Source organism: Bos taurus, chromosome 5 (assembly GCF_002263795.3).
Source record: "Bos taurus isolate L1 Dominette 01449 registration number 42190680 breed Hereford chromosome 5, ARS-UCD2.0, whole genome shotgun sequence".
NCBI lineage: Eukaryota > Metazoa > Chordata > Mammalia > Artiodactyla > Bovidae > Bos > Bos taurus.
In genome coordinates, this window is record NC_037332.1 from 114,740,399 (window position 1) to 114,761,144 (window position 20,746).

Genomic DNA, 20,746 nt, shown 5'->3' on the forward strand with positions numbered 1-20,746 from the left:
TTACCACCAGCCTCCAGTCATCCATCATTTGCCCTTCATCCATCCATCCATCCATCCTTCCATCCTTCCAACCATCCAGTGAACACTGATTGGGCTCTGAGTGTGTGCAAGGCTCTGTGTGGGGTTCAGAAGCAGAGGCGACACTCCCTGATTGCGGGGGAAGGGCCATCATGGGGTCAGCAGGGAGCTCTGGAAAGCTGGAGGCTGGAAGACCAGGATGGGGAGGAGGGTGGGGAGGAGGGGTGGGAAGGAGGGAGGGAAGGGCAGGGATCATTTATAGCCCCTTCTTCCCAGAAGCTGGTTACTCTCTCCTGCGCTCGCTCTGCAGTTCAGCCGGGGGCCTTCTCACCAGGCCATGCACCCCACTCTGCAGCAGGATTTATGTGCGAATCTCCGCTTCCCCATCGTCCTCTCGGGGCTGGCGGTGTAGCAATCCTTCATTCTCTCCTTCTCCAGGGCCGGCCCTCCGGTTAACCCTCTTCTGTCTCTAGGGGACTATCCACTCTCTGTTCTTCCATCTCAGCTGCTTGGTTTATTCATCCGTCTCTCTTTCCTGTTACCTCTCCTCCCTGGGAAAGTCTCAGCTTTTCCCACACGGTTCTTTCTGTTTGTTACATTACCTTTATTTTCAGGGCCCGATTTATTTGGGGCCTTAGACACGGGCTTAAAAAATGGTGGTAAAAACACACTTAAGATAAAAGCCACCATTCCAACCATTTAAAATGCACAGCTCAGTGGCATTAAGTTCACTGTCGGACACCATCACCGCCCTTCACCTCCACACTCATTTTATCCTGCAAAGATGAAACTCTGTCCCTATTAAACTAACTCCCCATTCTCTCTGTCCCTATTAAACCAGCCCCCCACGACCCCCCTTCTACTTTCTGTCTCTGGGAACTTGACTCTTCTGGGTGCCCTTGTGAGGGAAATCATACGGTATTGCTTTTGTGTCTGGCTTATTTCACTGAGCGTCACGTCCTCAGGGTGGTCCCTGCTGTTGCATGGGTAGGCATTGCGTGTGGGTATGTCGGGTTGGACCATGTTTCGTTTATCCATTCATCTGTGATGGACACCAGGCTGTTTCCACCTCTGGGGCAGGCTTTTCTGATTCATGAAATATTTACTGAATATTTACTGCATGGAAGGCATGACTCATCTAGAGAAAATAAAGACTCATTCTGCCTTTTTCTTTCAGATGACAAGAAAACTGCCGCGTTTCATTGCAGAAAAGTGTTTTTGGTTGCAGTCTGTGGGGCTGACTTTTATAACGCTTTGTAGGTTATATTACAGGTAGCTTCATGGTCAGCCACCTGGAGGGCGAGGGCCCAGGCTACTGCTACCATAGTGTTTCTGGAAAAAAAAATCAGCTCCATATTTTAGTAGTTTTTCATAATAAAATTTTTAAAACTTTTAAATTTATATTGGAGTATAGTCAATTAACAATTTTGTAATAGCTTCAAGTGGACAGCAAAGGGACTTAGCCATACATTTACATGTATCCATTCTCCCATCCAGGCCGCCAGGTAACATGGAGCGGAGTTCCCTATGCTATACAATAGGTCTTTGTTGGTGATCCATGTTAAATACAGCTGTGTGTACACATTCTTTCCAAACTCCCTAACTGTCCCTCTCCCCTACCCTTACCACTGGTAACCATAATTTCATTCTCTAAGTCTGTGAGTCTCTTTCTGCTTTGTAAGTAATAAATATTTAAACAGCACTGAAGATCGAATAGCCTTTTCAAGCCTTGCATTTTCTTATTTCCTTGCAAATTTGAAATTTTGACAGTCTAAGATAATTTATCACACAGAGTTGAGCTTCACGGTTTAATACTGTCCTGATTCCAGAGCATAATTTGCTTACAGCTGCTCAGCCTTCAGGTCTCAGTTAGTGATGAACTACTGTAGGTGTGATAGGTGGATAATCACGGAACATACTTTAAAACATACCTTAATATAGGAGTCGTGACCCTGAACAAATGAAAATTGGTCTCCCTTCTGCACGAGATGGTGCGTTTCTCTGATGATGACGTGCTTGCCGAGTATCCGCTTTCTCAATCAAAATGTATTCTGATTAGTCCTGAAATCAGTTCTATTTGCTCTGCATAAATTTCCATTTGTTATTGTTAGTTCTGCCAGATAGAAAGGCAGAGTTCAAAATCAGCCATTTCCCCTTGACAAAGTGAGGATTAAAAGGCAGATTTCCGTAAAGGTTCACGTATGTGTAAAATGTACATATGTATAACACATATATGTACTTGGGTTATTTTTTGAAAACTTCCTTTAAAGTTTTTTATTTGAAATATAGTTGATTTACAGTGCGGTGTTAGTCTTCGACGTACAGCAAAGTGATTCAGTTATGCATCTATGTATATTCTTTTTAGATTCTTCCCCACTTTAGGTGACTACAAGATACTGAGTAGAGTTCCCTGTGCTATACAGTAGATCCTTGTGGGTTATACATTTTATATACGGAGGTGCATATATGTCAATCCCAAACTCCTAAGTTCCCCTTTCCCCTTTGATAACCGTAAGTTTGTTTTTTATGTCTGTGAGTCTATTCCTGTTTCATAAATAAGTGTATTTCATCATTTTTTTTAGATTCCACATAAGCAATATCATGATATTTGTCTTTCTCTTGTTCATGGGTTTTTAAAATCACTGACTTTATTCCTCTGCCGTGAGACTGTAAGCTCCACCGGGCAGGCCTGCTCGAGTTTGTGCCTGGTATGTCCCAAGGCCTGGAGTCATGCCCAGTACCCACCTTGACACCCAGGGTGTGTGAAATCAGTGAGTGCATGAGTGTGGAAAGTGGAAGCACAGCTTGCTTTTCTATCTAACCCCACATCGTGGATGGCGTCACACATGTCAGGCAGCCCCGCCCTGCTCCATGTCATATGGTGTCGCTGGACTCTGCTTTAACTTATGTGTTCAGTGATGTATGTTGAAGTGCTTCCTATTTTCCAGAAAGACAATCCATCCCAGCGGTAAAGCACCCGTTTGCTAATGCCGGAGACATGGGTTTGACCCCTGGGTCAGGAAGATCCCCTGGAGGAGGAATGGCAACCCATTCCAGTATTCTTGCCTGGGAAATCCTATGGATAGAGGAGCCTGGTAGGCTACAGCCCATGGGGTCGAAAAAGAGTTGGATACGACTTAGAGGCTAAACAACCACCACCACCACCACCAGCCGGAACACACTCCCACCTCTGGGTAACGGTGTGGAGAGTCTTACAGAATAAACACTCTTATAGAATAAGTAAGACATAAGAAGCGCAGTTGTTACTGGCCCGCTTTGGAAGAGGTGTGCTAACAATGCATCTCCAGTGCCGGGAGGCTTTGTGCACTGCTTTGCGGTTACAAACAGCGGGCTCTGGGTCACTGGCACCTTTAAGCCGTGACTCTTAGTGGCGCCATCATTATTACCACCATTAGGGCTTTCTGGCAAAAACATGCAGATCAGAAGTAAAAAAAGGAATTAAAAAAAAAATGCAGTTAAATGAAATGCAGTTTGGGTACGATCTGCTTCCAAATCCAGCCTGCTTTTTGTATCACCTATGAGCTAAGAATGGGTTCATGTTTTAACTGTGTTGATAGAAACATCAAAAGAATGTTTCATGACACGTGAAAATAATGTGAACTCCAAAGTTCTGAGTGCAGAATGAACTTGTTTTGGAACAGAGCCACGCATTTGCTTCCGTATTGTCTATGGCTGTTTTCAGATTATGAGAGCAAAACTGAGGAGCTGCAAAGGCTCTCTGGCCCCAAAAGTGGAAAATATTTCCTGCCTGACTCCTTATTGATCCCTACCCCAGCCCCTGTCTTCCCCAGCCCCAATGATGTTCTAATGATGTGCTTGGTGTCTAATTCCCCTGCTCCATCTGGCAGCAAGCTCACTGCCCTAGAGGACCCCTACCGTTCACCATTTTCCCTCCATACAAAGGCCAGCTCTCAGGACTTACGTGGTGGTTCAGTGGTTAAGAATCTGCCTTCCAAGGCAGGGGACATGGGTTTGACTGCTGGTCTGGGAACTAAGATCCCATATGCTGCACGGCGATTTACTCTGCAGGCCACAGCTACTGAGCCTTTGTGCCAGCTCTACTGCAATTCAGACCTGATGCAGCCAAATAAATTAAACAAAAACAAAAAAGCACAGCTTTTATTCCCTTACTGTGCCCAGTGAGACAGGAGGAGGAAAGTAAGGCCTTTTATTTTCTAGGCAGGTGATAATACATTATGATAAATGAATGGTGAAAGAAATTTAGACTAAAGTGTGACTGTCTAATAGGCTGGGCCTTTGTTCTCCCACCTGCATAAGAGATGTTGGCATTTTTTCAAGGAACTTGCTCTCTGAAAACTAGGAGTCAATCTTTTTTGAAGGGGGCATAATCTTTTAGAAGACTTTCCCAATCTCTCCCCCATGCAAGATGAGGAATTAATAACTTGGTGCCAATCTCTCATGCATTCCTCATCTCTAAAATATTTACAGGAACAAAGTGTATGTGTAGTTTAATTTGCCTACTAGGCAAAAAGAAGACTCAGAGGAGTTGCCAATAAATGAAAATCCAACTTCCCTTGTTTCAAAGTGTGCTGATGTTTCCAAAATCGCTTGAGTGAAAAGCTGTTGATCATTGCAGTCAGGCATTTGTGTTTCTCTCACATGTGGTTCTGGAAAAAAGTGTTACCACCACAGTTTCAAGATTCTGGGCAAGTGTGGTCATCTTTTCATGCTTCTAGCATTTAAAGCGAAAATCACAGGTTCCTCCCTTGCCAGATCACTAAATTAGCAAACTGATTAAATCACGCCGTTCAAAAGACTACTTTGGATGTTATGATTACAGCACGCTTGAAAATGCTGCTCCAAAGGGCAGAAAGACTGCATTGGCGTGTAACCTGGGGGAAATAAGGCATTTTCTCCATCACTGAATCAATTAAGTATTTCTATCGCTTGCCTACACACTTCTAAGTCTCCTGAAATTACTAGGTTTGAAAATGAACAGTACAGGGGAACATTTCACAGTTTCATTCCTCCTTCGAACAAGCTCTCTTTTCTCTTCCCGAAAGCTAAAGGCTGTTTTTCGTGTTTTGAAAGATATCACTTCTTCTCTGGAAGGGAAATGGGAGAAGGCGTGCAGCTTTTAAGACTCCCTTTAAGGGCTTCCTGAGCTGCCGTATTATCACAGGAGACGCATTGAGAAGGAATGAAACCCAAATGCAGGTAAGGAACAGAACTCAAATTATCTTGCCTTGGCATGTCATCCATTTGTTTTCTTTCCCCCAAGCCTCTATGGAGGTGTAACTGACACACAGTGAAACACACAATTCTCCGGTGTGTGGGTGATGGAGTTGTACTTAGCAAACAACCTGTGTGACCCCCAGCCCCCACCCACCCCAGCCAGCCCAAGATATGGCCAGCGTGCATCACTCAGAGCTCTGACCACTCTCAGCATAGGAGAGAGGCCACCTGCTGCTGAACTTCAAATAAGTGGACTCCCCCAGTGTGCGCCTTTGCACTGGCTTTTGTTGCTGAATGCATTTTTTTTTTCTTTTTCTAATTTGGCCTCATCGCACCACCTGTGGGATATTAGTTCCCTGACGTCGGATTGAACATGTCCTCCCTGCACTGGGAGCTCGGGGTCTTAACCTCTGGACCGCCAGAGAAGTCCCTGGACATGTTTTTGAGATACGGTGACTGCAGCTCTTTCTGATTGCTTGCTAGAATTCCATTACATGAATATAGCCATAGGTATATTCATCCTCCTGTCTGGTTACTTTCCAGGCAGCTTGTTTGGTCTGCTGCAACTGAAGTGTTAGGACAGGTGACATCCGCCTGCATCGCCCAGAGCCTGTCCATCTGCAAGGAAGACGGACGGAATGGCAGGAGAACCTGGCTCTGAGTTTGCCCGAGAGCACACGGTGTGGGGCCTCCCCCAGGGCCTGGATCCGGCTTGTGCTCCTGGAATGTTTGTTTCTTATTCTTATATCCATCCACATGTGCTCAGTCATGTCCCACTCTTCGCGACCCCATGGACCATAGCCCGCCAGGCTCCTCTGTCCATGGGATTCTCCAGGCAAGAATACTGCATTGGGTTGCCATTTCCTCCTACAGGGGATCTTCCCCACCCAGGGATCAAGCTCATGTCTCCTGCGTTGGCAGGAGGATTCTTTACCGCTGAGCCATTTGGGTAAGGAGATGGAACCTTTGGAAGCCATAGTTCAAAAGTAAATCGAGGGGTTTCCCTGGTGGTCCAGTGGTTAAGAATCTGCCTTGCAATACAAGGGACACGGGTTCAATCCCTGGTCCGGGAAGATCCCATATGCCAAGGAGCAACTAAGCCCATGCACCACAACTCAGGGGCCTGAGCTCTAGAGCCCCTGAGCTGCAACCACTGAAGCTACAAGAGAAGCCACCACAGTGAGAAGCCTGGAGCATCGCAGCTAGAGAGTAGGTCCCGCCTGCTACAGCTAGAGAAAGCCTGCACACAGCAACAAAGACCCAGCACAGCCAAAGTAAATAAATAAAAAATTTTTTTAAAGCAAATCAAATGGTTTTCTATCATGGGGGTGGCTGCATGTAACCTGATTTTCATAATGATTTTCTAAATGTAAAATGCATGCCAAGCTGTGGCACAGGCGATACGCATGCGGCATGCTAAGAAGTGGAACAAAGCTGTGAACAAAGCTAGCGGAGGTGATGGAATTCCAGCTGAGCTCTTTCAAATCCTAAAAGATGATGCTGCGAAAGTGCTGCACTCAGTATGTCAGCAAATTTGGAAAACTCAGCAGTGGAAAAGGTCAGTTTTCATTCCAATCCCAAAGAAAGGCAATGTCAAAGAATGTTCAAACTACCACACAACTGCACTCATCTCACATGCTAGCAAAGTAATGCTCAAATTCCTCCAAGCCAGGCTTCAACAATACGTGAACCGTGAACTTCCACATGTTCAAGCCGGTTTTAGAAAAGGCAGAGGAACGAGAGATCAAATTGCCAACATCTGCTAGATCATAGAAAAAGCAAGAGACTTCCAGAAAAACATTTAATTCTGCTTTATTGACTACACCAAAGCCTTTGACTGTGTAGATCACAACAAACTGTGGAAAATTGTTAAAGAGATGGGAATACCAGACCACCTGACCTGCCTTCTGAGAAATATGTATGCAGGTCAAGATGCAACAGTTAGAACTGGACATGGAACAATGGACTGGTTCCAAATTGAGAAAGGAGTACATCAAGGCTGTATATTGCCACCCTGCTTATTTATATGCAGAGTACATCATGCGAAATGCTGGGTTGGATGAAGCACAAGCTGGAATCAAGATTGCCAGGAGAAATATTGATAACCTCAGATATGCAGATGACACCACCCTTATGGCAGAAAGCAAAGAAGAATTAAAGAGCCCCTTGATGAAAGTGAAAGAGGAGCATGAAAAAGTTGGCTTAAAACTCAATATTCAGAAAACTAAGATCATGGCATCTGGTCCCATCACTTCATGGCAAATACATGTGGAAACAGTGAACAACTTTACTTTTGGGGGCTCCAAAATCCCTGCAGATGGTGACTGCAGCCATGAAATTAGAAGGAGCAAGTGAAATTAAAAGACACTTGCTCTTTGGAAGAAAAGCTATGACCAACCTAGACAGCCATTAAAAAACAGAGACATCAGTATTCTTGCCTGGAGAATCCCATAGACAGAGTTGCCTGGTGGGCTACCGTTTATGGGGTGGCAAAGAGTGGCCACCGCTGAGCAATTAACACTTTGTTTCCCCTGGAAGAGTACACAGCCAATGGCAGTACTGTTGCATGAGGGTTTTGAACAACCCAGAGACATGTTAGCTCCACAGTGCTAGGTGGGGAATAAAAAAAAAAAAGCAGAGACATTACTTTGCCAACAAAGATCTGTCTAGTCAAAGCTATGGTTTTTGCAGTGGTCATGTATGGATGTGAGAGTTGGGCCATAAAGAAAGCTGAGCGCCGAAGAACTGATGCTTTTGAACTGTGCTGTTGGAGAAGACTCTTGAGAGTCCCTTGGACTGCAAGGAGATCCAACCAGTCCATCCTAAAGGAGATCAGTCCTGAATATTCATTGGAAGGATTGATGCTGAAGCTGAAACTCCAATACTTTGGCCACCTGATGCAAATAACTGACTCATTGGAAAAGACCCTGATGTTGGGAAAGATTGAAGGCAGGAAGAGAAGGGGACTGCAGAGGATGAGATGGTTGCATGGCATCACCAACTTGATGGACGTGAGTCTGAGTAAACTCTGGGAGTTGGTGATAGACAGGGATGCCTGGCGTGCTGCAGTCCATGGGGTCACAAAGAGTCAGACATGACTGAGTGCTCAACTGAACTGAAGTGAAGAAGTGGAATGTCAAGTAGGTGGGGACAGGAACTAAGATCATTTTTCTGCTTCTCATTAAATTCTCTCTCTTAACAACCAGCACTTTCCAACCTTCAAATGAATATAGACGTTTGCTGCTCTGAAAGCAATTTGGAAAGTTGTTTTAGTTAGACTGCTCCGGAGAGAATGCTGGGCAAATTCCCCAGGAGCCAGGCCTGGAGCGAGGGAAACTTTCTGGGGTTTAGTTGAATCCCTCCAGCCTCTAACCCTGCAAAAAGAACCCAAATTCATCCACAGCCACTAAGTCACTTCTTGATTGTTATCTGTAGCATACAAGAGTCAAAAATAACAACAAATATGTTACAACCAACACAATAATTGTAAAAAAGCTTGTAAGCTGCATTTGATAAGAAACCAGGACTTCCCAGGTGGCACAGTGGATAAGAATCCTCCTGTCAATGCAGGGGACACGGGTTCAATCCCTGATGTGGGAAGATCCCACACACCGAGGGGCAACTAAGTCCGGGAGCCACAAGCTCTGAGCCAGCATCTCCTAGAGCCTGTTCGGTCGGAAACAGGAGAAGCCACCATGATGAGGAGGCCAAGCACTGCACCTGCTTGTCACAAGTAGAGAAAGCCCACCCCAGGAAATGAAGACTCAGAGCAGCCAAAAATTAAAAAAAGAAAAGGTCAAAGGTCCAAGACCATTAAAAAAAAATCAGACTATCCTCCAGTCCAAGAGGTGCAAGGGAAACAGAGCCCATGGTCCAGCGTCTTTGAGGCTGCCAGGACCATCCCTCACCTCGGGGGAGGGAATGACAATGAACTGAACCCAAGAGCCTCTGCTTTGCATCGATTTCTCAGCAGCACGTACCACCTGGCACTGGAAACATGATTATGTTTCTACACACATGATGTCTACAAAACTCCAGAACCCCATCGTCATGTGAGGCCCAAGTCAGTTCCTCTTCCAACTGAGAATCACTTGACTGCAGCCAATAGTCCTTTCTGAAATAGGTGGGCGGTTGGCAGGACTTGAGTATCTTCTAGAGAGATTCTTCCATGGGGTAATGGCATCTTTTAAAGTAGGCTCCAATCTGTCTTTGTGGTGTTCAAGTTAGCAGTGACCTAAGGAAAATTGTCGGAGAAGGCAATGGCACCCCACTCCAGTACTCTTGCCTGGAAAATCCCATTGATGGAGGAGCCTGGTGGGCTGCAGTCCATGGGGTCGCTAAGAGTCGGACACGACTGAGCGACTTCACTTTCACTTTTCACTTTCATGCACTGGAGAAGGAAATGGCAACCCACTCCAGTGTTCTTGCCTGGAGAATCCCAGGGACGGGGGAGCCTGATGGGCTGCCGTCTATGGGGTCGCACAGAGTCAGACACGACTGAAGCGACTTAGCAGCAGTAGCAGCAGCAAGGAAAATTGTAAATTCTGTGTGTCCCCTGGGAAGCTGGAGCCACTGATGAAATATCCAATTAATCATCGACTGGGCAATTACAAGGCGTCCAGGACCATGCCCGGGAGCTCAGCTTTTCCTATTTTATTTCCCAAGAGTTTTTTTCCTCCCCCTCTCCTGATCGCACACTCTCCTCCTGGGTTCTGTGGCCATGCCTGGGGCGGTGGGAGGGTGGGCTGACCGTGGGCATCCGTGAACAGTGTCCAGCACCTTGCGTGTGTGTCTCCTTAGAGGGGACGGTCTGTACCTCACACCAGATTCTCAAAGGGGCCAGAAATGCCTGCCCCAGACGTCAGTCTCCCTCAGCATTCAGAGCAGTCTAGCCTTGACTGTGCCGTGACGCCATCAGGATTTCAGTGACCACATTCACCGCCTTTCTGTGTTATCCGCCGTGTGGTTAGTGACACCCCAAATCAGGCCGTGCAGCTAAGAAGCCTCAGAGCCCTCTGACCCTTCCCTGTCCCTAAATCAATCATCCAAGGATTCCCCTTGGGTTGTGGTTTGCAGCCTTGAAAGTTTATTCTTATCCGTCCCTTCCTTCTGCCACTGCCACGGGCAACTCTGGCCTCGCCCCTTACAGTAGCTTCTGAATTGGTCTCTGGCTCCGGGTTTTGCTTTAACCATCCTCAGGGTTCCTAGTGCGGGATCCCTGATCCCCCTACCTCATCCGCTCACTCAGTCACACCGGGCAGCCTGCATCCCTGGCTCGCCTCCCCTCTCCCGGGTACCTGGGTCTTCCCTCGAGTTCTCTCCATCCTGCCTGCTGCTAATGAGAGGATGAGGCATCCATATCCCTTCTCTTCTTCCTGAGACAGGCCTGGGCCCCGGGACGCTGTGCTGCAATGCCTGCACCTGGACACATTTCTCCTTCAGCAACAAAATACCAAGAAACAATGCAGGACTAAAAACAACTGCGCGCATGTGCAGTCAGGGCAAGTTCTGGACAAAAGACACAGAGAGACCCAAAGACCCCACTGCCACTTTTGAAGAGCCAGGAGCAAAGGCACCGCACCTGCCCCCTGCACCCAGCAGCACCTCAGTTCAGTTCAGTTCGTTGCTCAGTCGTGTCTGACTCTCTGCGACCCCATGGATGGCAGCACGCCAGGCCTCCCTGTCCATCACTAACCCCCCAGAGCTTGCTCAAACTCACGTCCATCAAGTCGGTGATGCCATCCAACCATCTCATCCTCTGTGGCCCCCTTCTCCTCCTGCCTTCAATCTTTCCCAGCATCAGAGTCTTTTCCAATGAGTCAGTTCTTCACATCAGGTGGTCACAGTATGGGAGTTTCAGCGTCAGCAATCAGTCCTTCCAATGAATATTCAGGACTGATTTCCTTTGGGATGGACTGGTTGGATGTCCTTGCAGATCACCTAAGGGGTGACAAACCACCTAAGCCACCCCTCCCACCTGACCCTGGACACCCCCTCCCTCACCCCATATAAAGAACCAGTTTTCCCACCCCCAGGAAGTGAGGAAGGGGGCCTGTGGTTTGTTCTTGCTCCCCCTTGCTGCAGCAGAGCCCCCAGTAAAGCCCTGCCTGGAAGTCTTGTCTGGCCTCTGATCAATTTCTGTTGGTTAAGCAGGGCAAGCACCCTGGTCCATAACACTCTTCCTGCCCTCCCACCTGGCTGGGTTCCTAACTGCGGGGCATGAGTGTCCCCCTGGATCACCAGCTCCGGGAGGGCAAGGCTCTGCCCCTGAGGTCAGCGCATTCTCTGTGGGAGGGCAGGGCCTAGCACCAATCAGCAGGCCAAAAGAAACCTCCACAGCCCCTGGGGAGACAGAAAAACAATGTTACCCACACCCGGACCTGGCCACCCCCTGCTCCTCCCCAGTCAGGCCTCCTCTGATAGTCTCTATCTGCTGGGTAAGTCCCCTGCCCCACTGGCCTGGGCCCAGCAGGAAACAGGCTTAACTCTTCCCACTCCTTCCAGCCTGGGAGTCCTTCCACCTGTGAACTTCTCCACAAACCTGTTCGTCTCTCCTGTTGAAGCCTGGGACCTGGTCTCCAGGCTCAGTCCTTCCCCACCCACCTCACCCAGAGTCAACTCTGCAGAACCCAAGTCCACCACATCACCTCCACAGAAAACCTCTTCCTCCTCCTCTTCTCTTTCCTCCTTGGAGCCCCCTACACTGTCCCCTCTGCTCTTCCTACCCTGCTCTCCTCCGGAACACCCGCCCCTGATTCCACACTAGGGCTCATTCCTCTGCCGGAATCACCCCTGGGACAGGGTGAGGTGTGCAGGAGGGTACTCATGTAGTCATTGCCTACCACGTGCCAAGCTTCTAAAGGGCGGGCACAGGTCACAAGGGCTCCCCCCAGCCCCTGGCCTGGTTGTGGGGAAAAGCTCAGCAAATGCAACGACCCATTTGTGCGCTTATCTGATGTGCACGGCTGTGCAAAGGTGGTGGCCCTGGCTGCCTCGCTGACCCCTAACCCCCCACCCCGGCGCCCAGGTAAGGTCACCAGAGTCCAGGGCTTAAACGAGCAGAACAAAAGGGGGGCAGAGGGCCCGTGGTCTGTCCGATTTGCGGCATTTAGGAGCGGAACTACCGCTGCGCTTGGAGAGTGAGTGTGCCGCGGCGCGTGGGAACCGCCGACGGCTCTCGCGGGCTGGACGTGGTGACCCAGAGTCAGACCTCGGGCGGCGGGACGCCGCCGGGGCCAGGGGCGGGCGGGGGGCGGGGGCCGGCGCCGGGGCCGCGCCCTCCCGGCCACTCCCCGGGGCGAGCGGGCGGCGGCGGCGGCGGCGGAGGCGACCAGGGCGGCTCCCAGACGCGCTGCTCCCGGCCCGGCCACCGGGGTCCCCGCGCGCCCCCATGTCCTCCGCGCCGCTGCGCTCGCCCGCCCTGCGGCCCCACAGGATGAAGAAGGACGAATCGTTCCTCGGCAAGCTGGGCGGCACGCTGGCGAGGAAGAAGAAGGCCAAGGAGGGTGAGTGCGCCCGCCGCCGGCCTCCAGCCGCGCCCGCGCCGCTCTCCGCTCCGCGAGACCCATGCGGGCGGCCGACCCGCCCCGCGCGCCCGCGCGCGCACAGCGCCGAGCCCCGCCTGGACCGGATGGAGCGCAGCGGGGACCACGCGGCCCGAGTCCCCGCCGGACCCGATTGAGCGGCTCCGGGCACCACGCTGCCTCTCCGCTCCGGGTCCCGCGCGCATGGTTCACCAAGCTCGCCGGGCCCGCGCAGCGCGCCGCCGTGACCTTCAGGACAGCCCTTGACCCCCTTTAAACGCCAGACCGGGAACCAGCCGCCAACCTGGCGGCGCCCCCTCTCCCGGCGGCTCATGGAGCCCACTTTGGGCTCCTGGCGTCATCGAAACGCGCATCGCCGGCTCCTGCTGAGGACAGGACGCTGAGCAGCCGTGGGGACGAGCCCCCGGCCCGCTGGAGACAGCCCTGCGCCCACCGCGGCCCGGGTCACCAGCCATTTCTTTAGCCTCCTCCCCCGGCCGCAGGCCCGCGCGTTCAGCCCTGCCTGGGGGCCGCTCGATGAGTATTTATTGGGCACCACTGAGGGATGAGCCTACTGCCGGGAGCCCGCTGGTTTTCGGGGTGCGGTGCACTGCACGGATTGCGCCCCCAGCCTGGGCGAGAGGGGAGGAAGAAAGGGATGGCCGAGGCCGCGAGGCCCGCCCAAACGGACTGCAGAGGCCCCTCCATGTTTGCCTCCGCGTGTCCACGAAAATTATCCTAAAAATCTTCCTGCCACCTCTTACAATTTTTAAGAGCTGTGGGGATGTGACTTCGGGCCTCTTGTTTGTGTTCTTTAAACACGGCTGTTCCCTGGGCCTCTCCCTGGACTGCATTCCTGATTTTTCCCTTTGTTCTGGCCAGGGGAGTCTTTCCCCTGGCCCAGATTTCCTGTGGGTGAGGGTGGGTAATGCTGCGGTGGCTGTGAACCAGGCTGGTGGGAGCTGGCCACAGTCTGGACCTTGGGAGAGAGAGAATCCGGAGTCAGGGGTGTCCAGTGAGTTCTTTAAACCACCGGGAGACTGACTGTGCTTTAGAGAGTCTTCCTGTACCTGCCAGGCGAATGTGCCCCCCAGGAACATGTGTACCCCAAGGACAGGCTTGCAGGCTCATGTGGTCCCATGTTAATTTCTCTCTTTGACATGTGTATTCCTGGGGATGTCTGTGACCTATTACCTTGAGGGCTGAGCACATGTACAGACATGACACACCTTCCGCTCGGGGGTGCGTGTGTGTGTGTGTGTGTGTCCATGTCCATATGTGTGTCCGTGTGTGTGTGTGTCCATGCATTTCCCACCAGGGTGTGTGCCTGTGTGTGTGTGTCCGTGTGTGTGTGTCCGTGTGTGTGTGTGTGTCCATGTCCATGTGTGTGTCCGTGTGTGTGTCCGTGTGTGTGTGTGTGTCCATGTCCGTGTGTGTGTCCGTGTGTGTGTCCGTGTGTGTGTGTCTGTGTGGGTGTCCGTGTGTGTGTCTGTGTGGGTGTCCGTGTGTGTGTGTGTCCGTGTGTGTGTGTGTCTGTGTGTGTGTCCGTGTGTATGTCTGTGTGGGTGTCCGTGTGTGTGTGTCCGTGTGTGTGTGTGTCCATGTGTGTCCGTGTGTGTGTCCATGTCCGTGTGTGTGTCCATGTGTGTGTGTCTGTGTGTGTGTCCGTGTGTGTGTCCGTGTGTGTGTCCATGTGTGTGTGTCTGTGTGGGTGTCCGTGTGTGTGTCTGTGTGGGTGTCCGTGTGTGTGTGTGTCCGTGTGTGTGTGTGTCTGTGTGTGTGTCCGTGTGTATGTCTGTGTGGGTGTCCATGTGTGTGTGTCCGTGTGTGTGTGTGTCCGTGTGTGTGTCCATGTCCGTGTGTGTGTCCATGTGTGTGTGTCTGTGTGTGTGTCCGTGTGTGTGTCCGTGTGTGTGTCCATGTGTGTGTGTCTGTGTGGGTGTCCGTGTGTGTGTCTGTGTGGGTGTCCGTGTGTGTGTGTGTGTCCGTGTGTGTGTGTGTCTGTGTGTGTGTCCGTGTGTATGTCTGTGTGGGTGTCCGTGTGTGTGTGTCCGTGTGTGTGTGTGTCCGTGTGTGTCCGTGTGTGTGTCCATGTCCGTGTGTGTGTCCATGTGTGTGTGTCTGTGTGGGTGTCCGTGTGTGTGTCTGTGTGGGTGTCCGTGTGTGTGTGTGTCCGTGTGTGTGTGTGTCCGTGTGTGTCCGTGTGTGTGTGTGTCCGTGTGTGTCCGTGTGTGTGTGTGTGTGTCCGTGTGTGTGTGTGTCCGTGTGTGTGTGTGTCCGTGTGTGTCCATGTGTGTGTGTGTGTGTGTCCATGTGTGTCCGTGTGTGTGTCCGTGTGTGTGTGTGTCCGTGTGTGTCCATGGCCGGGGACAGTCCTCCCACATTAGATGGTTTCCCCCCTGAGGGCAGGGCCTTTCGCCTTTAGTTCATCAATGAAAAAAATGCTGTCTGCCATATCAGTAAGTGAAAGGATGTGGAATTGCGCCCGGAGGAGGAAATTCAGGATGGAGACAAACCCTGCTGAGCAGCCCCTGCACCCCTCCCCGTGATTCAGCCCAGGAAGCGAGGGACACTGGCCGCAGGAGCTGCGGGGCGACTCCGGGGGGCGATCTCAGCGAGCCTGGACCTGGGCAGCTTCCTGTGCACTGTTGCTGTCATTCGCTCAGTCGAGTCCGACTCTCTGTGACCCCATGGACTGCAGCACGCCAGGCCTCCCTGTCCATCGCCAACTCCCGGAGTTTGCTCAAACTCATGTCCATCGAGTCGGTGATGCCATCCAACCATCTCATTCTCTGTTGTCCCCCTCTCCTCCCGCCTTCAATCTTTCCCAGCATCAGGGTCTCTTCCAATGAGTCAGCCAAAGCATTGGAGCTTCAGCTTCAGCATCAGTCCTTCCAATGAATATTCAGGATTGATTTCCTTTATGATTGACTGGTTTGATCTCCTTGCAGTCCAAGAGACTCTCAAGAGTCTTCTCCAGCACCACAGTTCATAAACATCAATTCTTTGGTACTCAGCCTTCTTCATGGCCCAGCTCTCACATCTGTACAGAGAAAAGTACTAAATGCTTTAACTTGAAATATCTCGTTTTCCTTAATTAACAGTGATCTTTTGATGTTTGGATTCACTGGTCTTTGCTGCAAAGACAGGATCCTGCGTATCCTGGCTCCTCCCTTGCCTCTTCCAGAGCCCTCTCTCAGAGCTAGCCTAGTCCCGGGCTTATGTCCTCAGTTTTGTCCACCAAGTAAAACATAACTCTTGACTTTGAGGCTGTGCATTTTTTTTCAGTCGACAAGTTGTACAAAGCAGATGAGTCACTCCTCTCTGAAGCCTGACATTTAGGATCCAGACTGGCTGCGTTACTTCTATCAAGTCACACCTCCTAAATGAGATGATAAATGGCCTTCCCCCACCCTAGATCATTCCCACTATGTCTCTGATCTGCAGATCAGAGGGGCAGCGGGAATGATCTGTCACGCTCACCAAAATCATTTCAGTTCCTCTTTATGCCTTACAGCAATTATAAACACAAATGTTATATACTCTCCAATTCATTCATTGCCTGCCGTGGGACCCTAGGAAGAAAAGATGGACAAGGCTCTTCTTTCGTGGACCAGGGACTCAGCCATAATAAATAAAACAGATTTATAATAATATCTGCTAGGCAGAAGGTATACAAATGCAATCAGACAGGTGCCTGGGGAAGGCCTCAGAGCAGGTGATGTTTGAGACCCGAAGGAACCAGGAAAGCCATCTCTCACAGAGTAGCAAGTCAGCAGAATGTTCTGGATGATGACAGCTTTTTATAGGTGACATTTACTCCCTTGAAACATGAAGAGCAAATGCCTGAACTCATGGACTAGCCCCAAGTTCCAAAGCAAAATGTTTGTCTCTGCCTTTGTGAACTAGCATGCGTCTAGAAAATCAAGGGCGAATCTGGTTCAGTTTGAATATACCAAGCGTAGTCAGAATCATCCAGTGTGATGAACAAAATAGTCGTGAAACAGCAGAAGGAAAGAGATACTTCTGTAGTATAGCTTTTTTTTTTTTTTTTCTGTTTGTTTTGGCCACACCACATGGTCTGTGGGATCTTAATTCCTTGACCAGGGATTGATCCCAGGCCTTGGACAGTGAAAACGCTGAGTCCTAACCACTGGACCGCCAGGAACTCCCAGCTGCTTTTGCTTTGCTGTGTGAGTTAGCTGGGTCCCCTGCCTCATTTCTCAAGACTGGGGTGCCTGGCACCCTCAGTGGTTCCCCCCCATGCAAACAGAAGGTCACAAATGCTAATCAAGCTTGGATGCAGGAATTCCAAGAGGACTGACCTTGGAAGGGCTCCTCGGCTTCGGTCTGTCATGTGGGAAGAGCGGAAGGAGTGGGGAGTGGGAGGGAGGCCGAGGTGCGAAGGCTAGAGAATGAGGTCCTGAATGATTGATGGAGAGTTGCTGGTCTCCCTCTGGGCCTGTTGCCTTGGCAACCTGCCTTGGCAACCTGCCCTCCCTGCCACTCATGTGGTTCACTTGCAGCAGGTCCTGGCCCCACCCAGGCCCCCCATGGGAAGGCGCTCATTTGCCTGCCAGGGACCGTAGGGAAGACGGTGATTCGAGTGCTGCCAGCTGCATGGTGGGTTTCATTTCCTTTTTGTTAGAAAGTCCAAGATGAGTTCAGTAGCGTGGGTGGAGGTGAGGGGGAGGGCGCCGGGACAAGGACCGCACTGCTGGGAAGTTAGAGATTCCGGCGCGTGGGGCATTTGACCCTGCAGAGCTCGGGCTGTGACAAGCACCGAGGCACGTATTGGGGGTGAATGTCCTGTCACCTGCCAGGGGAGGTCATGTTCAGAAATGTGTGCTGGGGCTTGGAGGAACCCTTGCAGGAAGTGCCCTGGGTGAGTTCATAGCATGATTAAGGCTGTGATAGTCTATGGGAGGGAAGCAAGTCGCATCATGTGGTGGCCCGGCTTAGAAAACGGAACTGTGATCAACAGTGGGGCGCTGGGAAAAGTGGAGAGGAACAGTTAAAAAACCCCAAAACTCCCCGTAGAAAGCCTGGGGACTCTGAAGGACCAATCGCTTAAGTGGTTCGGTTTAACGAGCTGGACGGAGCAGGCGCAGAGGAAGACTCCCCACGGTCCCCAGCAGTCCCGCAGGCCAGGATGGGGTGAGGGGGTGCCCCAGGACGGATGCCCTTGCAGTTGTGTAAAGTCCTTAGAGGCAGGGGTCCAGCTCTGGGGCCAGGAGGCCCTGGATGGAAGGTGGGGATGGGCTCGCCTCCACCCGTTTGCCTGAGAGGTTCCCGCCTGCCTTGACCTCCACCCTCTGCCCAGACCCCAGGGACCAGCGCCAGCCTGTGAGAGCTGAGCCCACCACGGCCAAGCCACAGGTGCTGTCCCCCCTGCTTTTCCGGGGAAAGCAAGTGTTCAGGAAGTTGCTGTCCGCTGATTGCTTTTCTTTTTGTAATTATATTTTTTAGAGCAGTTTTAGGTTCTCATTCTCTAATGACATGATGTGGAGCTTCTTTTTCTAGGCTCATGTGTCATCTGTACAGCTTCTTTGGCAAAGTGTCCTCTCAGATCTTTGGCCCATTTTTTTTTTTAATGTATCCTTTATTTTATTTGTTTTGGCCACACCTTGCAGCATGTGGGATCTTAGTTCCCCGACCTGGGATTGAACCATGCCCCTGCCTTGGCAACTCGGCGTCTTAACCACTGGACCTGCCAGGGAAGTCCCTTATTCTTTAAATCAAGTGGTTTGATTTCTTGTAGTCGAGTTTTAGGACTTCTTGGTGTATTTTACATACAAATCCTTTATCAGATGCGTCTTTGGTAAACACTTTCTCCGGCCCTGCGACGACTTGTTTTCTGATTTTCTTCACCCTGGTCGTCTTCTGAGCCCTTGATGCGCACATAGAGATAAATGAGCAAGATATTGACTGAAACCTCAGGAACTAGATCTAAAGAGACACCAGGTGGCTGCAACTTTGCACTGAGTGTTGAAAGTATAGAGTTGCTTTTCTGGGTTTTAAATAACTTCAGGAGACACTCTCGGTCGAAACCAGCTCTGCCAACCCCAGTGTGTTCCCTTCGGTTCGCCCTGTTCTTTACAGAGGGACCGGCTGCGTGGACTCTGGGCTGTCCCCAAACACCGTCCCATGTCAACCCTTCTCCGTAAGAAGAGCACCTGGACAGAGGTGCCCGGCAAGGGTAGGACTTCTCACCTGCCCACAAGTTACCTGCAAGGTGGGACTTTTGCCCTCACTTTATGGTTGAGGAAACACAACCTTACCTGGTAGCTGCAGTTTAAACCAGTGGTTCTCAGCTTGGACTTCCTGGGTGGCTCAGACAGTAAAGAGTCTGCCTGGAATTCAGGAGACCCGGGTTCGATCCCTGGGTCGGGAAGATCCCCTGGAGAAGGAAATGGCAATCCACTCCAGTACTCTTGCCTGGAAAATCCCATGGACGGAGGAGCCTGGTAGGCTACAGTCCATGGGGTTGCAAAGAGTGGGACACAACTGAGCAACTTCACTTTCTTTCAAACTCTCAGCTCAGTTTCCTAAGGGGGAGAATCTGGACTGCCCACGGGGGCCAGGTACCTGTGCTGGGCCGGCTGGTTACAAGCAGGTGTGGCCCAAACACAGAGTCACCTGGGGGTAGGGGTTCTGGAGGGAGATGGGGTGTCCCCGGCAGACCCCCTCCTCTCTGGATGGAGAGTGAGGAGACACGGAAGACTTCTGTGAAAGTTCAGAGGAAATTGCAGTTGAGTCCTCCATAATTGCTCTGGGTAGGAGATGGATGGGAGGTCGGGGTGGGGAGGTGAAGGCCCACTCGCCTCCTTCCCAGGACAGCAGAGGAAAGAGGCTCCCGGAGCTCCCAGGACCTAAGGACACAGCGGGGGAGAATCTTAACCTGGCAGCTGGGAGCTGGTGGCCTGTAGGGACCTGACCCAGGCCTGTCCTCGGGAGTCTGGGCACTGTGGGGCCGGGGGCAGGTGTGGTGATGGATACCTGGGGGGACACCCAGTCTGAATCGGAGGGGCCGTGAAGGAGGCCCCAGCTAGTCCCGCTGGGGAAGTGCAGGCCGTTCAGAGTGGCCAGACTGTGGTGTGGTTTGTGGGCCAAGGTCAGCCTCAGGACAGGCTGGAGTGGTCACTGGACCCTGTCATCCTTGGTGAATAGTGGGCGCCAGTGTCCAATCGGTATCCCTGCTACTTTAGAGAGTCTGGTGTGGAGTGAACTAGATTGGGGCGACTGGTAAGGAAACAGCTGGAGTGTAGGAGCAGGCAGGGTGGGCTTCCTGGAGGCAGTGTACGGGGCTGGGAGCTGCAGAATTCCTGAGATGTGAGGAAGCCGCAGCTGCAGGGCTTGATGTAGAGGCAGCGACCCAGAGGCTGCTCTGCGATGGAAGGAACTTTGCATAGATACAGGTTAGATGAGGCCCAGGGCTCCTGAGCCTGCTCCCAGTTACTCCCGGGGCTGAGGCACCTGGGGAGGTGTGGAGTTCACAGCTTTTCGGGGTGTTTGCATAAAGAGCTTATTGAGGGCAGATGGTGACTTTGAAGTGATTTCCACATCCTCTTTTAGGCAGATCTCAGCACACCGTCCCACGTACCTTTGAAAATAAGAATGGAATAGTGTCTTTCTTTGCCTCAAGACGAAGGGAAGGGATTTGTACTGAGTATGGTCCCCTTTGTCCAGGGAGGTGGGACATACCTGAGGCTTTTTACTGACATGATCACCTTGATGAGGGACAAGACGCTTAGGAAGTGATCGCTACAGATCACAGTGACCGTGGGTTGGACCTCCTGATGTGCCAGGAGAGAAAGAGGGTGGCTGGTAAGAAGGGGAGCGAGGTGAGCGGTTGAGGGACTGGGGCTATGTACCCAGTGGGCTCTAGAAGGTTCAGTGGGAAGAGAAGTCAGTGTGGGTCCTGTTTGAATCCAGTGGGCTGTGAGCTTCCCAACAGACCCTGCCATGTCTCTCGCTCCGAACCCTCA

At 51.2% G+C, this 20,746-nt stretch overlaps 1 protein-coding gene across 3 annotated transcripts in view; it reads left to right on the top strand.

Moving 5' to 3' along the window:
* The first annotated feature begins 12,558 nt into the window (after positions 1–12,558).
* PARVB (parvin beta) overlaps positions 12,559–20,746 on the top strand; it is a 116,712-nt gene continuing 108,524 nt past the window's right edge. The window contains exon 1 of one of the 3 annotated variants that reach the window (NM_001102299.1): positions 12,559–12,740. In NM_001102299.1, coding sequence (NP_001095769.1) covers positions 12,626–12,740 — 115 coding nt within the window. In that variant the 5' untranslated portion in view covers positions 12,559–12,625. Of the gene's footprint in view, positions 12,741–17,508; positions 17,644–18,823; positions 18,994–20,746 lie in introns of those variants that run through there. The other 2 variants (XM_059886738.1, XM_024992209.2) reach the window with 2 other exon arrangements.